The 15,130-nt window shown below is 47.5% G+C and overlaps 1 protein-coding gene across 2 annotated transcripts; it reads left to right on the top strand.

Annotated features, from left to right (window-relative positions):
- Positions 1-11,322: 11,322 nt before the first annotated feature.
- On the top strand, positions 11,323-14,897 carry LOC120950259 (uncharacterized). Of its 2 annotated transcripts, none has more exons than XM_040368160.2 (4): positions 11,323-12,251; positions 13,501-13,688; positions 13,809-13,910; positions 14,345-14,897. In XM_040368160.2, the coding sequence occupies exons 1-4, from the start codon at positions 11,942-11,944 to the stop codon at positions 14,435-14,437; spliced, it is 693 nt and encodes a 230-aa protein (XP_040224094.2). In that variant the 5' UTR covers positions 11,323-11,941; the 3' UTR covers positions 14,438-14,897. The 2 variants fall into 2 exon arrangements, 1 of the variants encoding a protein (XP_040224094.2); XR_005751111.2 differs by having other exon boundaries at positions 11,336-12,251; positions 13,809-14,035.
- Positions 14,898-15,130: the final 233 nt, after the last annotated feature.

The following is a 15,130-nucleotide window of genomic DNA, read 5'->3' as shown; positions in this document are numbered from 1 at the left end:
GTATGCATTTCCCATTCGTCACCCCTTAATGAACCGTGCCCTGGGCGTACTGAGGGGTAAATATTTAACCAACGTGTAAACATCGCCTTACAGGACACACACGGACGAACGGATGGAAAGGATCGTCAAGGAGTTGTGTTGGCTTTTGTGGCATTTAATACTATTGTACTGTAAGTACAGTGGAATGGGCCACAACGTGGCACAAACCCCTGAACCCCAAGGCTGGCTGGCGCAATGAGTGCTTGTAAATGCTTTGCGCTACGATGAGAAACGAGGAGCGTAGAAAAATGGTTAAACCTCCGCACGCCGCTCTCAACATCTCGTTCGTTTCCCATTTTGTCAACTCACTGCCCGCCGCACGGTTGCGGTGACTTCCGGTAATGCTTGATAAATTTAAAATCCTGTCCCAATTCGATTCGCTTGCTGCTGTTGCTGCGTGTAACTGATGTGTCGTTTGGTTGAATGGGAAATGGTTCATTTGCCGTCTCCTTGCACACGTACGTGGCGCACATTTTCTCATTCTCAACGATGGGCGCCCAGGATGCGTGTAAATGAGTGCATCAGTCCAGAGTCCGCAGTTTTGTGTTACACGATGTAAAAGAGAGAAAAAAGGGAACAAGAACGACAGAACAAGCAATGAAGCTAAAGAAGAAGAAAAAAACACAACGGTAGCAAAACTGTCATTTTAACTGTGGCACGCCGTACGCAGCGATAAATTGAAACTCTGTTACACGGTTTTTTCGACTTGTCAAAATACGATTCGCCACGACATGGAATTGCACACACACACACACAGTTGACACAGAAGATTAATGAGCAGCGCCGGCGACGCGCGTAAACAGAGATTGACCCTTGAGATTGAGACTGCGGAACGGTTTTGGGGTTTTATTACGCAAAAGCTTACCAGAGGAACTCGCTCGCTCGGAAGTGCGTTCAGAAGCATCGCTTTGCTTGTAGTTTCTTTAGCTCATCCTCTCGCCAGTAGCCAGTAATGGCGGCAGCAGCGCTGGTGATCCTACAAAAGTGTCTTAACGCGATGCGCAATGCGTCATGATTGTCCGCGCTCGAAAGGATAAAAAACGCGCTCTCCCCCCCCCCCCCCCCCCCGTAACGCCCGGAAGGCAAACCTCTTTTACGCAAATCGACAGATGCCTTCCAGCTCAGTGCGCGTATGTGTGTGTATGTATTTTTGGTTTAATGACAACACCACACAAACATAACAAAAAAATACACAGGCCCCACACTTGATGCGTTTGAACCTTGCGGCAATTGTTAAAAATATACAACAACAAATGTCCTCTCCTTCTCCAATCCTTCCACCCTTGCACGCATGCAGATAGACACATAATGATGGCTAATTAGTCTTCTTTACTCTTTCAATTAGTGCTGCTGCTGCTGCTTCTCCTGCTTTGGGCAGTCCAGTGTGGCGATTGTTGCAAGCATCGACGACCCAATCACGCCCCAGACTGACCGTACGTACGTAGCGGCGTTGCTGTAATGCCATTTTAACGGGCTGTAAAATAAACGAAATGACAACAGCGCAGCCCAACACCTTAAATGTCATATCCCCGCGTGACTGCTACGCTTCACTAAAGAATGTCTTCAGCTCTTTCTTCTGGCGGTCGACACGTTTACGTGCCCGGTACATAATAAAATGCAACATTTGTTCGTTTAACTGTACGGTTGAGGACGATTGTCACTGCAATTATTGGGAGCAATTATGAAACCTTATTTTAACCGCAGCTAGCCACCGCTCATCATTTTCGGTGGTATTTTCGTTTAAGCGGGTTAATAGTTTTGGGGTTTGGCTTTTGGGATTACGTGTTCTTTTCGTGTTTTTTGGGGCGTAGTCAAGGTGTTCGTTAAGGAAGCTACCTTTCGACACTGAAGACGTACGTCAGGATGTGTGTGTGTGTGTGTGTATTTCTTTCATTTCGCTTAAGAAAGGTCAAAGGCCATTTCAGTTAGTGTCCTTACGTGTAGTCATTACTTCTGCTCCTATATCGTGTTCCAGACTAGCTTCTAGTGTAGCAGTTTTCAACCGGTGGGGAATTACCCCCAAAGGGGAAATTATTGAAATATGAAATAATTTCAATAATGAAAATAAAACATAAATTTGCAGAATTAAAGATCCATATGAAGAAAGGAATCTGACTTTTAATGCTGAACAAACAAAAAATGAACAAAAATAGTCTTTATTTCTGCAGCTTGCCTAGTATATTTTCTCGAAGGCGCTATAAAAGGACACTAATATTTTCAGTTTGTATAGAAACTGAAAAAAACAGCATACTGTATGTAGAAAGCTTTGAAATTTACATTTTGGAATGGTGCCAACTTTTTATATTGTATTTTTTCCTCAATGTTCTATTCACGTTCCACTGCTTGGAACTAATTCCCTTTGCAACGTCCTTACGACTAATCTTTTCCCCACTGTTCCTAGTTACTGTAACAAAACCGCCGTTCAACAATTGTGCTCCGCCAGCCACCCCTTTTGTACCATCGAATGCAAAGTAAAAGTCTTTCACCCGGACCCAGACGATAAAAGCTCCTGCTGTACACGGTCAGGAAAAAACACGTGCAAACTGAACAAACATTTATTCATGTCGTGGTAGCGTACAATACGATCAAACGACCAAAACCGGACAAACCGAGTGTTAGCAAGGAGGAGGGATGTTTTGCATATACATATCCGCTAGTAAATTTTCCCTCCGCACAGGCCACAAACAGGGAAAATCCTCCCCCCCCCCCCAAAATCAGTACAACACCAGTAACATTCTCGCAGGAAAAGAGCAATAAAATGAGCAACATTTGTGAAAAGTTCTGCTGCTCCTTCGCAGAAAAGGGATGAAACCCCCGGAGGTGCAGCGAAAAGGCAGACACGGTTTCGGTGGCCGTGTTAAGGTTTAAGGTTTCGCCCACTAAGGTTATGTTCCTGTTGCGTGATGCGGGAATATTTATCATTTAATTTATTAGCCGCCCTACAAGGATTTGGGTACGCGAAGTAAGACAAGGATGAATTTAAAGCATGCCAAACGAACAACAGAACCTTGCCGTTTTTTTTTGGTGTTGTTTCAAACCACACTTTTCTACTTCCAACCACCCTGCAAATTACAGTCGATTGTTTCACTGTTTATTTCTCACCCATCGTACTTATGACGAAACGATGATTCGGTGCATTTTAAACATGCCGCTTCTACTACGATGGGAGCGAAACTTATGACGGATGCCAATGGCCAAACCCTGCCGCTAGGCAGCGAATCCCCCAAGTGGGGATGACTCTTTTTCCCAAATAATTCCACCGTCCTACGCAGTCACACACACACACACACACACACACACACACACACACACACACACACACACACACACAAACGGACGGACAGACAGACTGTGCTGCCGGCTGTATGACACGACAATTACACACGCCATGACCGTGAGAGAAAGATTCTACCCATTTGATATCGAACGCAATAGCCAATGTGATTTGCATCGGTCGAAGACGACGACGCGTAGCAATTGAACGGGCGCGGAAATGATCATTTTCCTTTTTCTCCCTCTCCCCGATCTTACCCACCGATCCGTTGCAGTGCCCCTGCCAGTCCAGCCCTGATCATCCTATACGACGAGCGACAATTGGTGTCCCGCTGGTGTGTTTGGACCCGCTTTCGGCTTAGAAACGGCTTCGGGAATTAGCTCCACAAAACGGGCCCCGGGTTCGTCCCCATCCGCTGTTGGAGAGGTACCGATCTTCCTTATTTCTTGTTCTGCTTCTTCTTCTTGCTCAAAACCCCTTCCAAACAAGCCACCAGTGATTTGCCACAGCTGTAATTGTACGTAGGAAAACGGAAAATCATCATTCAGCAGAGCAAATACATAGCCCCGTGAAGCAGCCACTCTTTCTTTCCTGCTCTCTCTCCCTCCTGTGTTCTCTCTCTCTCTCTCGGTACACGGGGGAAGATGGGGACGGTAATAATTTGTAGCTGATTCGATCACCGTTCAACAATGGTCGCAAAGCACCAACGAGGGGAAGCAGAGGTTTGGGGTTTCATGGATTTTCGCGCTAATTACGGCCACCTCCCACCGGGACACTGATCAATCGGGCAAGAAATCGTTTTCAAAGTGTTTATCTTGCGTACGGAGCAATCTGCCAGGTGTTGGATGATCAGTTACTCGTGGTAGAATGTTACGGGGTTCGAGCAAACGGCGTGTGAATAATTGTGTGTTAGCGTCGGAGCTAAATATTTGACAGACCGACTGTTGCTCTTAGCTTGATTAAATGTGTGGTTAAAGTTTTTTTTAACATCGTTGAGGAATAACGGAATGATGATCTTCACATTTAATTCGTAATAGATCAGTGAACGATTATGACACATGGGATGTAGCAATAACGTGTCCTTTCAAGCGCCCCGAATGCCTAATTAAAGACAATTTGAACCACAAAACAGTCATTTTTAATTGCAAAAGCTCAAACCCTACCTCTGTGCCAACGCGCAGAACCGCAAAATCAGCCCATTTGGGCAACTATTCGATTATCAAAACCCACTTCAACTATTATCCTTCCGCCATCCTTTCTAACCTTCCGTTTGGGAAGAAAGCTCTTCCTCGGCCATGACCTTTCAAGCGCGGATGGCATGCCTACCAACAACTGCCGAGTGGGCTTTGAGGCTTCCCGAGGACCACCGACGTAACGGAACGAATTGCAAAACCCCGGCACCGGCTTAATCCTTGAAATTAGGAAGGAGCAAAAAGAAACCCCCTCAAAACCTTTTGCAGCCGTTTCACACCTGAAGAGCAGGCGGTCGGTTGTAGGATAGGTTCGTTGCGGTGTAGGGAACACCACGGTGAAGCGTTGTATGAAGCGTGTCCTGAAAATACCGCACACACTGTCAGCAGGTCGCTTCTCCGCTTTTCCGTAGTTCGATTGACACCGGGAGGATAGAATTTTCGAGACAGGTTGCAGGTCATCTTGGCCTGAGGTGCATTCACCGTGATGGGATAATGGGAGCGCACGTGGAGAAAGCTGTTATAAATTTACTCTCCAGCAGGTGCATTTTATGCGCGATGTTGCATTTGGGAATGTGTATTTAAATTTAATTACTTGTGAAAGACAGCAATCCTTTCAAAGGCATTTTACCTCATCCCCACAGCTTTCAGCGCATTGTTTCATCCCAGCATATCAGTGTGTACATCACCACACCACACGACAGGATGGGCGGTAGAATCAGAGTGTGAAAACCGAAAAAGTGGGAGCCCAAAAAAACCATCCCCAATCATCAACCACCCTATGCAACGCCGAGCCGCTTTTCCCGCTGTCCGATCTCGTTATTGAAACAAACTCCGCCCCGGTGCAATAAATTAACAGCCCCGCAACACTGGAAGACGGCTTAAGCCCGCAAGGATACTGGAGAGTAGTGTGGTGAGCATCGTTAGCGAAACCGAAACGACTGCCATTGCAAAAACCGCACCGACAACCGATACCAACACTTGCGCCGGTTGCGTGCATTCGGTTATGTACGACGCAAGCACCCGCCACCACAGATCATCGGTCCACGGGTGGTTTGAAAATAAATAAAGGTCTCCCGATGCGGGCAAAGGGAAGATGCAGGGCGCAGCAGTATTATCCATTGCACCGCTCACGAGCTCAGGCCGGGATTAACGTACAAAACGGGGCAGAGTGAGCCGAGCGAGCAACCGGTGCGCCGGTAGGGAGATAAATGCAGCGCAAATTAGTAACCGCCCAAGGTGGATTGCAATTGTCCGTGTGCAGCAACGCTTGTTCATCATCGTTGGTTAGCGGACGTGTGATGCTGGGGGATGGTTTTTTGTTTTCTGCGACCTTTGGTTCATTTTGAACATCGGCTGCAAAGCTTTAGCTCGTTTGAAAGCTTTTTTGTTCTAAAAACAAAGCCCGAGCTTCTACTCATTTTTAGTACTGAATTCGGAGCGTGGTCTAAATCCGCCAGCACTTCGTTTCGAGCAGTTTAGGTTAGTTTGAAAGTTTCTAAACAAAATTTTAAATTAACCGTTAAATTCAACCGATTTGGTTCAGAATAAAGGGGAATGCAGAAAGGTAATACTTTGCAAAGAAGAATGTTCCATATCAAACAAACAAGTTAGGGGCAGATACAAGGTTTCCGCGAGGTTATTGGTTGGTTCCCGTCAATTTTTGGTTGTTTTTTTTTGCCATATTTTGTTGGTGCGTTCCCACGATTTTTTTTGCCGTTTTCCTGAATTTGTATTGATATCCAATCGGACGATAGCAATAAATAATGGGAACGAACCAAAAATCTATGGGATACGATGAATAAATCGTGAGACGAGCCCAAAAAATCATGGGAACTGACCAATAAATTGTGGGAAACCTTGTAAGTCCAACTGGCAAAAATTATGTATAAAATATATAAACAAATAGACAAAAAAATGAAACGGTGAATTTAACTGAATACTTTACTAAAATTAGTTTTTTTTTCTACTTCTTCCTCGTTGTCTTCTTCTTCTATGGCGCAACAACGGATGCAGTTTTAGCCTGCCGGTACCTCTAATGGGCTGGTTAATCAGTGACTTATTGATTGCTTATAACAGGATAGTCAAAATCCACGTACGAGACTCACGGTCTATTCGAGTCTTGAACCCATGACGGGCATGTTATAAAGTTGTGCGAGATGACGACTATACTACGGAGCCGGCCAATTCCTCCTACTTGAAGCGATGTAATGAATGAATGAATGAATTACTTAATTGTTAGATGCCCATTAGTAATATTGGCAATATTGGCTTAGTTCGGAAAATTAAAAGTTCAAACAAATATTTGTAATGTTATGTTGGTAATATAAGTAATAGTTTTATAATAGTCTTCCATAAATTGTAAGAAATCTTCCACTAGCTTTCATAAAAAGATTCTATAAATAACAGTAATCTTAGATTAATCTTTGACTTAATTTGATAGTTCCCTCGACAGTATTTCACGCCATGGTGAAAAGTGAGTTGATTACAGTTCATTTATTGCTCCCAACTCTCATGAAATGCTCTACAGATGTACAACAATTAAGCGCTGGTTATCTGTGATCTTATCACAACTACAATCACAATGGCACATCGATTTTTAATTGATTATACTATTTAAAACTTATCCTTAATACCTAGAGCATTTTTCTTCCAATAAGCCAAGCTTAATCCTCTTCCCGATGGCTTTTTTGCAGCATAAAAAAAGGCTTCAACAAAGACGCCAAACAATTGAGATAGTAGTAAGCATGTGACTTTCTTCGTGTATCATTATCACATGGAGCACTTTGTAAGTGAGTCCCCTTCTCGCGGCATACAATCCCCAACGGTCAGCAGACCGTTGCACTTTGTCATCGATAATGGTATGACGTTTAGTAATGGCGCACTTACGTTTTCGCCCCCACTAAATTCCCATTCGCGCCCAACCGGTACCAAAGTGGCGTAGGCACGTAATTATGAGCGATATAACATCATCCCTCACCCAACGGGGAGTGCAAAATCAAACCAAATAAAGCCCAACAAAACACACAATGCGGGCAGTGTAAAAAGAGAAGGAAAAAAACACGCCTACTATGATAATTATTTAGATCGACATCGACAAATCCTGGACACGGGAAGGGGTGACGTTATCAATCGCACAAGACACGTTCGCAGGCAATCAGACTCTACTTAACAATCGCATTATCTCTGCTGCCCAGGACCCAGGTGCGAATGTGCGGCGATAAAGGTGTGAAAAATAATGTCACCGAGCGAATTGCCGGGGAATTGTTTCGCCGTGCGCTGGGGTAAACCTGTCGTCGGACCCAAAACGCAACCCTTCCGAGGTTCGTCCTCCAAACTAATCAGCGTCCGGCGCCGTGAGTAAGCCACACACACACACACACACAGACACACGCCCCACCGAGCATCAGTAAACTTTTGTTTACGTTCTAGTGGACGGTTTCGTAGTGTGCTGTGGTGTGAATGAAGCTAAGAAGGTTTGGGGTTAAGCATGCGTGTATGCTGCTATGTTGTTGTTTGGTAAGCGTGGCACACGTCGCTCCCTCTCTCTCTCTCTCTCTCTCTCTCGTCCTCCCCTGAGAAGGCAATGGCGGATAAACAAACCTATAAGCGCAAGGTCAGCGGCTCGTAAACGCCGAAGCATAGGGCCCGCACACAATCGCTGATGCGCGAGACGTTGAATGGTGGTCGCGACGATCGGCACGTCGGCCACTTCGGGCTATGGACGGCAAGGGTGGACGCGGCCAACCCTCCGCCGGGGGTATATGCTCGTACGATCATCCCCCCAACATGATCGTGTGGCGGCGAAATGCGCAAGGGGGCGAGGGTTTTGTTTTGACGTCTGCTCAACATACCGCATCTCCCCGGCACACCGTTTATCAGCAGTTTCGGGGGGGAGCAAGTGCATCAGCTCTCTCGCTGCAGCTAGGGTCAGCATGGCTTTGGGGCATCGTGCCGTGATCGTGTTTCGGTGTGTGATTAAATGCTTGGTGATTAAATAATTTCAAACGACTGCTATGCCTTGCTACTGCCAGCTGCCCTAGCCGGATGAAATTAGCTGAGCACAGTTATAAATAGCGGCACACCGGTACCGATACGAACCATCGGCACATCTGGCATGTCTGGTGTGATCTAGTATGCAGCGGCGGATCTAACGGTAGGCGGACTAGGCGGTCGCCTGGGGCCCCGCCAATTTAGGGGCCCCGTAGATCGCCATTCTATAGTATGCCGTATGGACAGAGTACTAGCGACAAGGGCCCCCGGAAGGATGGCCGATGGGGCCCCGAGGTTGGCGAATCATTTGCACCCCCCCCCCCCGTCAGCAAAAATTTAAGAGTTTGCGACAGATGATTTGTGAAGGATTTGATTTGCGAAGGGCCCCCCGCTGAATCAATTGCACCCCCCCCCCCCCCCCCCCGTCAGCAAAAATTGAAGAGTTTGCGACTGATGATCGAAGGGGGCCCCGACGGCATTTCAAGTTTACTGTTCAATCTCCCAACAGCAACTTTAGTGCCGCTACCCCCCCCCCCCTCCCCCCCCAACAACATTTACCATTTACAGAGGGCCTCAACTCGTCGTTCCGCCTAGGGCCCCCCATACCCTAGATCCGCCACTGCTAGTATGTAAGAGTCGCGGGTGTACGTTGATTGTTGGGCCAACTAAAAAAAAACCCGTAAACAGCGCGTAGTAAGCGCTCAACCCACACACCAAAACGTGGACAAGAGAGAGAGAGAGAGCTCCAGCAGTGTATGTTCCACGAAAAGCGGGTAACGCGCAATTCGGGCTCGTAAACATGCCGGCCAGATGTAAACAAAAACACAAAACCCACGCCCGTGCTTCCGGTTTACCGGTTAGCTCTTCTGATTAAACTATTTACTAAAAAAAAACCCCTTCCCATCATGAATCCTGATCTCACCAACTCCCTCATTCTTGCTCCCGTCTCTCGACACCATGTCACACACTGTGTACATTCCAATTAATGCCATTTTATTTTAAAATCTCATTGAAAAAGGCGTCGAGATCCTCCTAGAACAACCTTGCGGGGCCATACTGCAGGCACCGGCGTGTGGCGGTAAAAGTGAAATAAGAAGCTACCAAACGCTCAAATATGCCGTATTAAAACAAGCCAACACTCAGCGCGCGGACGAGCACGAACAGTATCTAACAAAAAAGAAGCACAAAAGAAAGCATCTCATATTGCTCTCGCGCGCGCGAACGTCAGCAAACAATCACGAGACGAACGTTTTCCTGCACCGTTTGATCTGGTGCCTAGGAAAAAGGAAAAGGAAAACAGAGTTCCCCAGCTCGAAGAATGTTGCTGCCGCTGACGTACTTACCGACGACGGGGTAGTGTACACGCATATCGCCCCACCCCAAAGAGGCGCAAAGACGAAGGACGCAAGGCGCAATGATTGTGCACACGCGTGAAAAGATATTAACTTTGTGGACCCGCACACGCACTATTTTTAGTGTCACCTTTTTTTCCCCCGTGCTAAACCGGTTATTGGGTCGACAAGGTGGGGGTTGTGATTAAACAAGGAAAAGCCACATTATCAGCAGCTTGGGGGGAAGGGGAAGAAGGGGGTTTGAGGCGTGGAAAAGCTGATCGATGTAATGTGTACCACGAGCGGTTGCAATAAATCAGCCACACGGTTTAATATCGTGTCTAGTTCGCATTTTGTCTGCCTAAGTCGCATTTTGTTGTGTGTTTTTCGTTGATGTTCCGGAAATGGAACTAGGATACGCCACACTTGTTGACACGCCGAAAAGGGGGTGTGAGATGAAAGTGGCTGTTGATGTTGATACCGTAAAAGGGAAGATGATGCTTTGGTTTTGTCGCCTTCAGAACGTAGTAATGTGATCACCTTGATTAGGCAAATGGCGTTATATGGATGGAAATGGCAGCTAGGTGGATTTCTAAATAAAGCTTCCCAGTGAGTCAGCGCAGCTTAACCCACAAAACAACAAAACAAACCGTAGGAGTTAGTTGTTTTTTTTTTTTCTATAAAACGTTATCTAATCCGATTCCACTGCTAAACAGTGGAACCGGTTTCATCACACTACTGCTCGAAGAAATAAACAATATTGCCACCGCTAGCTCTATATTGTGGTAAACAAAATTAACCTCATTCCCGTTGCCGATCTAGCGTGTAGCGTAACGAACCGACAAAACCGTTGCGGGAAATTGCATGCACTGTGATACTACTCCGGACATACACACACACGCACATACTGCATCCATCCGGTATGGTCCAGTGCTGCAGTTTGCTGGTTAGAGTGCTGCAAACACACCCACTTTCGTCTGGCATGAGGCGGGGGGGAACCGCTCCAAAGGGCCTACGCTCCGCTGAGAGCGCACTGATAAGCGCTGTACAATATTTACGACGTTACGTTATTACTTCATTGGCAAAACCAAGGGCCGAGTTGTTGCATATGAACAAATAAACCTCCACCTTCCTCGATCTGACGCCATTTCCCTTGAATAGGCGCGCTCATATGCAAGCAAGTGCAGTGTACTCGCGCTTTTAAAAGCAATTGTGGCTGGTGTTAAGAACAAAATCAACACATCGTAGAAAAGAGGGGGGGGGGGGAATATACAACCCCATACAAACACACTACGCCATCCGATAATAGAATTACATGTTCGAGATGTTTTATTTCAATAACACACCACACAACACACAGCAAGAGCGAAAAAAATGGTAAAGTCCCTGAACAAAACAAAAAAAACTACCCCGATAGGCACACACCCGCTGCATACACAGGTTTTCGGGAGTGCGGAATGGCGCCCGCTTGGAATGGGGAGCAGAATGGTGGACGGTTGCAATGGACGATACACAGGACCCCCCCGCCCCGGTGTTTGAGCTGTAGCCGGCGCAGCGTTGGTGTTGGTGTAGCAACGGGCAGATCGGCGGCGTGAGGGTGAGAAGCACCAGCACACCAGCACAGCAAACAATAAGCGCATGGGGTGGCGATGGTGTGCCGTTCGCGCTAGTGTGCGAGAGCGCGAGCGCACCGGACTGACCTACTCGATCGTTGCCCGCAACGGCGCGCAGATATTGTACAGCGTTCGAGCGAAGTAGACGTGAAACCCCGCAGCGAAGGCAGCTCCGACTAAAGACGTTTTTTTTACTCATTCTTGTGAGAGTGCATTACAGAGGAGAGTGCTGTGACGTAGCAGACCGTTTGAGGCGCGCGCGCGTTTATGTGAAAACCCCCATTTTCCTTGATTGTAGTTTTGCTGGAACCATTGTGACCGCGCCCGTGTTTGTGTGCATGTGCAGCGTGAAACCCGTTGCAAAAGACAGAGCGAAAGTACGAACTAAAAACCGAACTTGCAAAAACAAACAATTGTACATTCGAACCCCCAAAGAACTGCTTCCGGTGTGCAAGAAAAAAGTGCGGAAAGTGCAAGAACTCTACCACAGCAAGCGACACTATGGGGCTGCTGCGACGAAACAGCTTGAACATTGGCCGCTGGTTTCCGGCCGGCAAGCAGGAGTCGGCGGCTGCGGTCGCTGCCGCCGCTACGCCACCACCACCGGCCGGTGCGACCGTTGGGCCGCGGGCCAGCTTCGGCAGCTCGGTCGCGATACAGAAGCTGCGCGAGAGCAAATGGTTCGATGCCGGCGAGGAGCGCATCTTTTGCGCGGTGATCGAGAACGGCTTCATCGTGGAGGTGCGCCGACCGGCCGACCCCGCCGCCGCCGACAGCTGGTTCGGGGTGGTTTCGATCGAGCTCAAGAAGTGTAAGTTGTACCCCGAAAGGGATGTTGGTTGCTGTGTTCTGGTATCGTTGTTGTTTTTGTTCCCTTATACTAGTAGTAAAGTCATCCGTCCGTTCTTTGTCAACTCGTGTGGCGCGCGTGTAAGAATATTCTCGTGACCAGTGTGCACTACAAAGCGTGATATTGCACCCCCCCCCCCACTCTCCCTGGGTGTGGACAAGCAATGGGGGTTACTTTCGGAAAGGGAATGATGCACCCCCCTACCCCTCCCTTTCCCGTCCCGGGTAATGAAGGGAGGGGCTGTGTAATTTAATGCAGGTGATGAGGTGGCAACCGGTTCGCTATTTTTAGCACCACATCGTAATACCCCAAGGGGTGGACCCGCGCGCAGTAGGGATTGTGGAGGGAAGGGCGTATCAAATAGCGTCGCGCCCTGTGATGGCTGTGTGTGTGTGTAGATTTTGAAGGCCGCTGCACCGGACCCGTTTGGGGCCGAGTTGTTTACATGCTAAGAGATAGTAGTGTGATACCGTGTGTCGTGTTCTCGTGGACTGGGAAGGAGAGTGAGGAATTTGTTTGTGCTACCTAGCACCCCCTCGCGCCACCCCCCATCGATACACACACATCAAAGGCCATTTGCATTGCGTTGTATCTCTCGCCGTGGTGGTCACTGTGCCCGGGCCCTGGGGGTTGATTATTTACGGGTTTACACTCGGTTGCACCGGTTGAAAGTGCATCCATGCAAATGAACCTTGCTCCTCCTACTCCTTTCGTTTTCCCCCACCTTTCTGTAAGCAAATAGTTTCAACCAGCAACGTAGAAAAGGCAATTGTTTGTGGTCACCCATCTCAGCCGCCGGCGGGGTGGAAATGATGAGGGGTTGTTTTTTTTTTTGTTGCATCTGTCTGGGACTTTTGTTTCGTTCATGGCGACGGTATGCTAATTAACCCTTGTAATACTATCTCCCTCTCCCTCCCTCCCTCTCTCGCTCTGTGTCTGTGTATGTGGGATGAATTCCATTCTCACGAAGGCTAGAACGCGCCTTTGCACTTGATGCTGTCGCTTGGCGCCGGGAGGCACGGCTTGGATTCTAACGAAACGGGTTATGCAAAACGACGAGAGGGTGGTGGTCGCCCAAGTGACGCCATCAGCTCACTTTCGAGCACAAGCAAACCATTCCTACGCACTTTGATGACTTAATGATGATATGCAAAATGTGTGTGTGTGTGCAGGTTTTTTAGTTCTATTTTGTTTGCGACATTATTTACAGCCGAACTGAAACCAACGGCAGAGCACGTCAAAATCTACTCGGTGCGCATGAAGGAGAATGAGAAAAAGCCGATGAAGGTGTACTGCGTGACGCTGGCCAACCTTTGGCAGCAGGGCCACCAGCTGCGGATCAACAATGTGGCCGACCGGACAAAGAAAGCGCACCCGGAGAAAGACATCTTAGCGCAGGTGAGCGTTTTGCCAGGGGCCAGCGGGTTCGTCTCTATGGGAAGCATCAATAACTTCAATATGTCTGTACTAACGTAATAATGAATCGTTTTCTTATCTCCCGACCCGACTCGACTGCAGATAAAGTACGCCTCGAAGTGCCAGATGCCGTTCCACAACAGCCAACACTTTGCCGAATTCTGTCGGTACGGTGACCGGCCGCAGGATAGCCGGAAGCGACAAGTAAGTGCGTTACTGAAACGGTTCGAGGACGCATTGCAAGGAGCGCACAACAGCTACTTCTGAGTGGCCACACATACGACCGCGATCCTACTACCCCCTGCCTGGAGCCTGGAGCTCACCGAAAGGTTAAAACCCGTCTTCATACCTCTTGTTGCTTACACTTCGTTGGTCCGCTTTGTTGGGGATGTGTTTTACCCTTTTTGCTCTGGGTGATGGTGATGGTGGTGATGGTGGAATAAGCTTATCGTACAGTTCAGTACACGATTGCACACTCGCAGATAACAATTTAAAAACACTTCACCCCTCGCGGAGGCTTAAGCTCTCCGTGACGTTACTTATCACACTACTGCTTCTAACACTTCTAACAGCGTTTGATTGCGCATAGACATGTAATTCCATTTTCGTATGTTTCGCTTTCCACAATTTTTCAACAGATTTCCGACTGCGCCAAATGGGGTGGACTCAATATGGGAGCGACGCTCATTTTCATGGAAATGCAGAAGAAGCAAAAGTCACTATCGCACTAGTAGTGCGCCTGTACTAGAGTAGTGTCCCTGTAGGTAGGCCGTCCAGCCCACCAGCCAACGCGCAATGCTCCTGCAGCATTAGAACTGGTCGTTTAGTTGTTAAAGCATTTCCGCAGCCGCAAACCGGATGAAGGAGAAGAATATTATTGTGATCTTCTGTCACGCTGTACCGTTTAAGGGAACGCTATATCTTAGCGCTTTGTTATGATCTTGCGATGCTGAGCTGCAGTATCGCGCATCGTACATCGTAGGACGTAGTTTATTGTTAGGCCATAAGAGAGACAATCGGCGCCTGTTGATTGTTTTGATTGTATCATATTTTTTGTATCATTACCAAAGCCAGACAGTAGTAGAAGGATAAGGACAAATTACCTATTTTTTTACTTTTATCGAGTGTAATGTATTTGAAAACAACGAAAATAAAAGCAAATGTGTCACAATAGCGATGTAAAAAAACGGACGTTGCCTTACGTTGACTTTGTAGATTCATTCTGCGCAATTTATATCACATATATTGCTAAACCGAGTTTTCAATTTATCCTATATTTTGAGGAATTCCAATGGCAACGGAGTTTAGACGATTAAGCCGGACGCGACGAGGTGGTCAAATCGATTAACATCATCTCCCGAGTGCCACAAACCCACTAAACGACCGCAAAACGTGGTCTAAACGGCTCAAGCTTTCAACCTAAA

The sequence above is a fragment of the Anopheles coluzzii genome, chromosome 2 (assembly GCF_943734685.1).
Source record: "Anopheles coluzzii chromosome 2, AcolN3, whole genome shotgun sequence".
Taxonomy (NCBI): domain Eukaryota; kingdom Metazoa; phylum Arthropoda; class Insecta; order Diptera; family Culicidae; genus Anopheles; species Anopheles coluzzii.
This window is presented reverse-complemented; position numbering and strand designations above follow the sequence as displayed.